This window comes from Leopardus geoffroyi, chromosome E1, assembly GCF_018350155.1.
Source record: "Leopardus geoffroyi isolate Oge1 chromosome E1, O.geoffroyi_Oge1_pat1.0, whole genome shotgun sequence".
NCBI lineage: Eukaryota > Metazoa > Chordata > Mammalia > Carnivora > Felidae > Leopardus > Leopardus geoffroyi.
The window spans coordinates 37,761,252-37,770,245 of NC_059330.1; the positions used below are offsets into that span (position 1 = coordinate 37,761,252).

The 8,994-nt window shown below is 58.7% G+C and overlaps 1 protein-coding gene across 6 annotated transcripts in view; it reads left to right on the plus strand.

The window, feature by feature from the left end:
- ARHGAP23 (Rho GTPase activating protein 23) overlaps window positions 1-8,318 on the plus strand; it is a 79,942-nt gene extending 71,624 nt beyond the window's left edge. For all 6 annotated transcript variants that reach the window (XM_045488609.1, XM_045488608.1, XM_045488607.1 and 3 more), the window contains 2 exons: window positions 1,486-1,517; window positions 5,841-8,318. In XM_045488609.1, the coding sequence (XP_045344565.1) occupies window positions 1,486-1,517; window positions 5,841-6,875 (1,067 nt within the window). In that variant the 3' untranslated portion in view covers window positions 6,876-8,318. The remainder of the gene's footprint in view (window positions 1-1,485; window positions 1,518-5,840) is intronic.
- Window positions 8,319-8,994: the final 676 nt, after the last annotated feature.

Genomic DNA, 8,994 nt, shown 5'->3' on the forward strand with positions numbered 1-8,994 from the left:
AAAGCCCCTTCTCAGGAGGAAGGAGGCATTTGTCGGAGCCAGATCCTGTCCCCTTGCCGGGAAGTCTGGGCACCGCATGACTGCTCCCTCACCTCTGCCGCGGTCCCCAGACTCTGGGCTTTTCTCTGTGCTGAACCCGGTCACCTCCGGTTATCTGGACAGGAGGAGGCTTGGCTGGTAGGGGGACCCAGCCTGTCGGGACACGAGTGATGTCACCCTCAGAAGCCTCTCTATAACTGCAGCTCCTGCCTTGGTGGGCTCCGAGGGCTGACTCTTCCCGCTTCTGAAACCAGAGCCCCTGGTCACTCAGCCCCTAAGTCCTGTTTCAGGGCCGTAGACTCTCGTAGCAGAGCAGCCCAGAGCAGCCCCTCCGCCCAAGGCATTAACTTCTCCCTCCCTCCGTATTCTGACGGCTCCTGTCTCTGACAGAGGCCTAGCGCAGCACCCCTAGTTACAAGAGGCAGGCTGAGGAGGGAGCCAGGGGACAAGGTGGGTGGGGATGGCAGAGAGGAGCCCCCCGTTTCTTCTAATCACCTGCTGCCGCTCCCCTGCCTCGTGTGTGTCACTGTGTGGTTGGCCATCTGCTCCTCTCACCGTGTGCAGGGGAGGGGTGGGGAGGAGGACTCACTTGCTTGCCAGAGAGTGTGGATTAACTGTGCCTGCCCACTGTCCCGTCAGACCCCGGGAGGTCCTTAGATCAGCCTACCCCCTCCCCAGTCCTGGAGAGGACACTGCCAGGATTTGGTTGTGGTTCCTTCTCCACCCCCAGTGATCTTAAAGGAGTGGGACCCCAGTCCTACTGATGTAATGATTTTACTCGTTCTCGTAACTCTGGTGATAAACAGGGCCTTGCCCCCAGGAAGGCAGATGGACGAGGAGTCTGGAGGCGGAGCCTATCAAGGCCCTAGTCACCCGCGCACTCTGCCTCCTGGGTCCCACCTACCTGGTGTCCGCCCCTCGACGCCATCATTCACAGGGTCCCTCCTCTTCCTCCTGTCCCGGAAGTGGGGGTGGTGGTGAGGGTGGAGGTAGGGCGCCCCCTTGTCTGTGCACTGTGTGGTCTCCATTTCTCCAGAGCATCTGTGATTCGCTGTGTTTCATTGTGGTTTCCGTGGACTGCGTCTGATATTTGGCATTTTCTTTCTAGTGCTTCAGAGTAACAGGGACAGGAAGGGGGGGGGGGGGGAGAGGACCTAGGCCCAAAGAGAAGCCCTCCTTGCCCTTGACCCTGACAAATGAGGGTCTCACAACTGGCAGCCTGACGTCACTTCCTACCTCGAAAGGAAGTGGTGATTGCCATCAATAGCGTCCCTGGGCCATGGGCAGTGACACCAGAAGCCCATCACACTCCCAACACCTGGGGAGAGCTCGGGTGTCTGATCTCCCTGGTTCCTGAAGCCTCCGGGGAGAGGGAATCGTGTGCACAAGGCAGCCTTCTCCTGCCCCGATCTAACTTTCCTTTGTATTTCTCTCTCTCACTGACAGATTCTACCACCTGCAGTCCAGCCAAGTCCAAGGTAAGTGCCAAAGCAATTCTGAAGCTTTCTCCCTGCTTAAGCTGTCCCACTTCTTTGATTTTGGCCAAGGGAATGGGGAGAATTGCCGCTGGATGCTGAGGAAGTTGCTGGCCACGGGGAAGGAAAGTAGGAGGTACTGTGCGTACCGTGGTAAGCAGAGACGTCCCTCACCGTGGCCGTGCTGGGTGAGGCATCTGGTGGAATAGGAGAATCCGGCCTGGGCGTTAGGTGGCCAGGTGGCCAGGGGCAGTGTTCCCAGTGGCTAAAAGCGCACAGTCCGCGGCGCCTGGGTGGCTCAGTCGGTTAAGGGTCCGACTCTTGATTTCGGCTCAGGTCAGGATCTCACGGCTCATGACATCGAGTCCCGTGTTGGGTTCCGTGCTGTTAGCGCCTGCTTGGGCTTCTCGGTCTCCCTCTCTCTCTCTCTGCCCCTCCCCCCGCTCGCGCGCTCTCTCTCAAAAGAAATAATTTAAAAATTAAAAAGAAAGAAAAAAAGCACAGACAGTCCTGGGTCTGAGTCCTGCCTCCACCACTTAGCTTCAGGACATCAGGCAAGTTGTTTAACCCCTTTCTGATCCTCAGCTGCTCACCTGTCAATGAAACGTAATATTTCTCCTTATAACCACAAGTATGTCTGCTGTACTTAATATTCTTTTTGGAGGGCCCACAGCAGGCAGAAGAAAGGAAATAACAAAGAGGATAAATCAATGAAATTGAAAACAACTGAGAAAAGCAATGAACCTGAAGCTGGTGTTTTTTTTTTTTTTTTTTTTTTAATTTTTTTTTTTTCCAACGTTTATTTATTTTTGGGACAGAGAGAGACAGAGCATGAACGGGGGACGGGCAGAGAGAGAGGGAGACACAGAATCGGAAACAGGCTCCAGGCTCTGAGCCATCAGCCCAGAGCCCGACGCGGGGCTCGAACTCACGGACCGCGAGATCGTGACCTGGCTGAAGTCGGACGCTTAACCGACTGCGCCACCCAGGCACCCCTGAAGCTGGTGTTTTGAACCAGCTCTCACAGCCAGCTACTCGCCGTCCAGGGCCTGCCCTCTGAGACAGAACCCATTAGGCCAGGATGTAGAGCTTGATGGCCAAGGGGGTTGGTGTCTTAGCTCTGGCTGCCATCACAAAATACCACAGACTGGATGGCTTAAACGAGAGAAATTTATTTTCTCACGGTTCTTTTATTATTATATATTTTTTCATGTTTATTTACTTTTGAGAGAGACAGAGACCGAATGTCTCTTGAGAGCGGGCCAGGGGCAGAGACAGGGAGACGCAGAATCCGAAGCAGGCTCTGGCCTCTGAGCTGTCAGCACAGAGCTCGACTCGGGGCTCGAACTCATGAACTGTGAGATCATGACCTGAGCTGAAGTCGGACGCTTAACCGACTGAGCCGCCTAGGCGCCCCATTTTCTCACAGTTCTTGAGGCTAGATGTCCAAGATCAAGGGGTCAGCATGGTCAGTTTCTGGTGAGAGCTCTCTTTCTGTCTTGTACATGGCCGCCTTCCTGCTGTGTCCTCATACAGCAAAGAGAGATTACAACAGAGAAAGCTCTCCGGTGTCTCTTTTTATAAGAGCACTAATGCCACCACAAGGGCATGACCTCATTACCTCCCAAAGGCCCCATCTCCGAATACTATCCCACTGGGGGGTAGGGCGTCAGCATACGAATTTGGGGAAGGGGACACAATTCTGTTCATAGTAGTGGGTGAAATCACTAAACCCTGGTGATTGAACTGGACTCATGTCTGTCCGGGTCTCTAAGCACTGGCCAGGTCCCAGCGAGCCCAGTGTGCCTGACACGCAGTGTGCCTGGGGAGACGGGGGGAGCTCACTCCGTCATAAGACTTCTACGGCAGGGAGCAAGTTCATTATAGTGACCTGAATCTAGCCCACCCATCGCTCCTGCTAGCCCCCTGGTTTCCCGTCGCCTCTCCTGGGCTGACGCCTTGGCCTTTATGTGAATGTACCGACCTCTACATTCCTGGAAGTGACCATTATGACTGCTCTGCTTCTGTAACTAGCTGGGATGAGAGGATAATTTGATCTGATGGTCCTAGTGGCCTCACAAGCGCCTCAGAGAGCACTGGCCAGAAAAGACCATGGCACTGGCTACCCTGTGCCTCAGGTTGATCAGAGCAGAACTGCCAGATCGCACAACTCCGGGGATTGCCTTCTGGAGCCGTGCAGCGTTGACCGCCATGGCCCAGGAGCCGCATGCCTATGAATCCTGACTCCCTGACATGCTTCAGCTTCCTCAGAACCAGCTGATGTGAGAGAGAGTACATAGGATGCGGTGGCCACACGAGGCATCTCTGTGTCTCCATTATTATACCGTGGCTGAAACAGGAGGTGACCTGTGAGAAGGGGTCACAGGGCAGGTCATTCCCGCCCGGCAGGGGGACCAGTTTCAGCCTGTGCTTGTGCACGGCCTTCTGTGTTGAGGGGACTGCATTCACCCATTTGTCCATTCACTTAACATTTATGTATGTATGTATGTTTGTATGTGTGGGGGGGTGGGGGGAAGGGGCAGAGAGCGAGGGAAAGAGAGAATCCCAGGCAGGCTCTGTACTGTCAGTGTAGAGCCCGAAGCTGAGCTTGAACTCATAGAGTGAGATCATGACCTGAGCCGAAATCAAGAGTTGGATGTTCAACGGACTGAGCCACCCAGGCGCCCCCAGTCACGTTTAGTGAGCACCTGTTATGTGCGGGCACTGCACTAGGAGTCATGGACGCAAACACAAAGAGGCCACAGACCTTGCTCTCAAGGACCTCTGAGTGTGATACAGATGATGTGGAAACAGAGCTGTTCCGATGGGAGAAGAGCAGGTGTAGGTGTGTTTTCAAAGGGCCATGGGAGGGCTGAGAGGTGGCTGTACAGAGGATGCCATATTTGAGCTGGGCCTAGGAAGAGGGCTAAGAGCTCATACGGCACATAGGCGGGCAGGGAGAGGGGCGGTGGTGGCTCAGGGCAAGTCAGTGTGGCAGGTGGGCATCGCCAGAGTGAAGGGTGTGTTGCGGTTAGGGTAGGGAGGGCTGGCAAAGCGGGTAGCAGGTCGTAAAGGGCCCTGTGTCTGGGCTTCATCCTGGGGGAGGTGGGGGGCCCTGCAGAGTCTGGAGGTGATCAGATTCCTGCCTTGCCTAGAAGGACTGACTGCTCTAGAGGAGGGGGGACTGGGGTAAGGCAAGGCTGGAGGCAGGGACCCCTATCAGGAGATGGCAGAAAGACCCAGAAAAGGCAGAGCAAGGGCCTGGACAGAGGATGGTGAGGATGAGCTGGCTTTGGGAGTCACTTCAGGAAAACTGAGAAGCAGCAGGGAAGGCGGAGGAGGCAGGGAACCACCTGAAGGTGGGGAACATGAACGCAAGTCGTTTGGGGCAGGTGTAGGGAGCCTAGTGTAGTAGTTGTAGATAGGTGAGTTTCAGGTGCCTACAGACACTTTGCTAGAGATGGATTTGCCATTGGAAGAAGAGTTCTGGAGCTCAAGAGGTAGTTTGGTGTTGGCCCGTGAGGGTCACCGTGGGCTCTGCTGGGGCATCACGGAAGGACAGGACCAGAAAACACTCACAGGACTTAGCAGTGACAGTGCAGCAGGAAGTTGCCCCGTGTGGGGTTGGAAATCACTGTTTGGGGGCGCCTTCAATCCGATCGTTCAGATTGTTCAGAACTGGGTAGCCACTTCTGGCAGCCGAGCCGGCCAGATTGATATGGGGTTGGGGACTGTGGGTGGGGCCCCGGTGGGATGGCTGAAATGCAGTGGGCTGTAGTGGGAAGGGGAAGTGAACTTGGGCCGGTTGCCCTGGAGAGGCCCATACCTACTGCCTAGGTGGAAAGGCAGGTTTCCCAGGTGGGAGTGAGTGGAGATGGAGGGGGTAGAAGCCATGGGGGGAGGGACGTCCCTGCCAGGCTCTGGTGATTATAACCCGGGCTGGTATATATTAAATGGGTTCAAACTGTCAAGTGTATTCACTGTTGAGAGGCTATTATCACCAGAGCTGTGTCTGCAAGGATTAATCTAGCGCTGGGCTTGGGGAATGGAGTGGAAGTTGGGGCGGAGGTGAGGGACCAGGCCCCAGCTCACAGGAAGGAGCCGAGAGTCTGGATTGAGACCAGAGTGGGTACCGGAGGGGACTGGGATATTGAGGGGGGCCGCGTCTGGCCGGCTCCCGGCTGGGTAGGGACGCTCCCACTGGGACAGCCATCAGGGAGGAAGGGCTTAGGACGCCGGCCGGGGAGTGGCGGGGGGAGCGGGGCCGGCTTGGGACCTGCCGCGGTGCGGGGGCGCCTCCTGCATGCTGACCTGTCTCCCGCGCAGGGCTCGTGGGCCCCCAAGAAGGAGCCGTACGCCCGGGAGATGCTGGCGATCTCCTTCATCTCGGCGGTCAACCGCAAGCGGAAGAAGCGGCGGGAGGCGCGGGGACTGGGCAGCAGCACCGACGACGACTCGGAGCAGGAGGCGCACAAGCCCGAGGCGGGGGCGCCGGCGCCGGGGGCGCGGGACCAGCCGGAGGGGCCGCTGCCGGGCGCAGCCCCCTCCGAGGCCCCGGGGCGCCTCAGCCCCCCGGCGGCGCCGGACGAGCGACCGGCCGCGGACACGCGCTCCATCGTCTCGGGCTACTCCACCCTGTCCACCATGGACCGCAGCGTGTGCTCGGGCGCCGGGGGCCGGCGGCCGGGCGCGGGGGACGAGGCGGACGACGAGCGCAGCGAGCTGAGCCACGTGGAGACGGACACGGAGGCCGGCGCGGGGCCCGGGGGGCGCCCGGCGCGCCGGCCCTCCTTCAGCTCGCACCGCCTCATGCCCTGCGACACCCTGGCGCGCCGCCGCCTGTCCCGCAGCCGCCCGGACGGCGAGGGCGCGGGCGCGGGGCGGGGCGGCCCCCGGGCCGCCGAGCCGCCGGGCTCGGCCTCGTCCAGCAGCCAGGAGTCGCTGCGCCCCCCGGCGGCCGCGGCGGTGGCGGCGCTGGGCTCGCGGCCGTCGCGCATCGAGGCTCTGCGGCTGCGCCTCCGCGGCACCGCCGACGATATGCTCGCCGTGCGGCTGCGGCGGCCGCTGTCGCCGGAGACGCGGCGGCGCCGGAGCAGCTGGCGGCGCCACACGGTGGTGGTGCAGAGCCCGCTGACCGACCTCAACTTCAACGAGTGGAAGGAGCTGGGCGGGGGCGGCGCCCCGGAGCCCGCGGGCCCTCGGGCGCACAGCGACAACAAGGACTCGGGCCTCAGCAGCCTGGAGTCCACCAAGGCCCGGGCGCCGTCGTCCGCGGCCTCGCTGCCGCCCGGGGACCCGGGGGCCCTGCAGAGCCAGCCCCCGCGCCGCTCGGCCGCCTCCCGCCTCCATCAGTGTCTGTGACCAGCCCCCCGCCCCGCGCCGGTCCCTCTACCCCAGTCTTCTCTGGCTTGCGCCCCCTCTCTTGTCCCCGGTGCATCTGGCGCTGCAGGCCGCGTCTCTAGTTTGTGTGCGGGATCGGTAGGGGGCGGGCAGACGAGAAGGCCCCGGCTGGGACAGGGAGCGGGAGCGGGAGAGAGGGGGACACCCCGGAGGTAAGAGGAGTGGGGAGAGGAGAGGGGACAGGCTGCTGGAGCTCTGTGACAGAGTGGGCCCTCTGGGCCCTTCCGTGTCTGCACTTAGAGACCCTTGTTGGCCATGGGGTGTGGATAGGGAACCACCCCCCTCCCGAGTCTCAGTCCCGGACTAAAGGAAAGACCCAGGGTGATGCTGGCTCTTCGCTTCTTTCCTCCGTGCCTCTCCATTAGCTCTTGGCTCCTAGCTAAGGTGGGGGAGGTGATGTAGGGTCATCGTGTCCATGGGCGGAGGGGGTATGTGTGTGAGTGTGCTAGTCACTGTCAGAAAGTGTTTCCAGTAGCAACTTCTGCCTCTCCTGCCCCTTGTTGCCCAACCCCACCACATACAGCAGCCCCCCACCCTCACCCCTCCCGCCTTCCGTGCATCCAGGGATCCTGCCCCTGCTGCTTGTCAGAGCCAGAGAAGGAAGTTAGGCGGAACTGAGACTCCTCCCAGGGTTGTTCCCCTCACCAACTTTTTGCCAACCTCTAAACCACCCTCACTAAGCGTGTTGACCATGGGAGCTGGCTGCCGATTCCCCAGTTTTGGGAGGGTCCAGGGTACCCCCTGCTAGATCTCCCTTGTCCCTCTCTTTGTTCTTCCAGCTGTGCCTGCTGCTTCCACAATTCAGGCACACAGACCCCCACCTTCTTCTCTTTAGGAGGGGGGTGTAGTGAACATCCCTGGTGTCTCTCTCTCTCTCACTCGCTCATACACAAACACACACACACACACACACACACACACACTGATTTATGGGGTCTGAGCTGGGCTGTTCCTTCAGGATGGGCGGGACCCAGCCCCCTCTTCTCCCCACACGTTGTAAATAGACCTCAGACCACCAGGCCTCCCCACACACGCCGTCACTTACCCCAGGGAAGCCCAGGTGGGGTTGTGAACCCCACTGCCACGTCTATCAGTCTTCTTGTTTTATGCAAAGATTTGCTGTAAAGTAGATTTCTCTTTCCCCCTTCCCCCACCCTTTTACTGTAAATATTGTCTCTAAATGTGTAACATATTATAAAGAATTTATAAGGATTTTTAAAGATGTTTTGCTCATTTAAAAAAGTGTTGTAACAGTGTTGGAAAAGCCTCTGGCCCCACGTGCGCATGTCTCCTTTCACTGTGTCCTTGACACACCTCTCTAGGCGACAACTAAGATTTCCTGCTTCTGAAAAGTCCTGTCTTAAAAGTATAGTCTATATCTTGGAAATAAATGGCCTTCCTCGAGGCATGAGTCATCGGTGTCATTTGATTTGGAGGGAGGAAGGGGCCAGAGTGGGGCCGGCTGGGGGAAGTGGGGAGGGGCTGGCCCACGGAAGGAGGGCAGTGGGGGCTGGACCCGGTGGCGGCAGAGTGGAGGCAAGCCTCTACCTCCTGGGAGCTTTGTAGGTGTCCTTGGGGACTGGTCCTGGGTCTTGGGAGTGGTCCAGCGGTGCTGCCCAGCAGATGCTGTTGATGGGCCCATCCTGGCTGGCTGCCATCACAGGCTCTCCAGGCCGTGCAGTATCCCAAGAGGACAAGAATGGGTTTTGCCCCTGGTCTTAGTCACGTGTAATTTACAACACGGGATGGGTTTCCTTCAAAAGAAACATTTTTACTGTTTATTTTTTTTTTGAGAGAGACAGAGTGTGAGTGGGAGAGGGGCAGAGAGAGGCAGACACAGAATCTGGACCAGGCTCTAGGCTCTGAGCTGTCTGCCCAGAGCCCGACATGGGGCTCGAACCCGCGAACTGTGAGATCACGACCTGAGCCGAGGTCGGATGCTTAACCGACTGAGCCGCCCAGGCGCCCCAAGGGGTGGGTTTCCTTCATTGTCATGGTTCTACAGTTGCCCCTGCCAGCTTCCGGGCTGCCTCTGATGAGCCTAGTATCTTGTAGGAAAAACAGGTGACATTCATCAAAG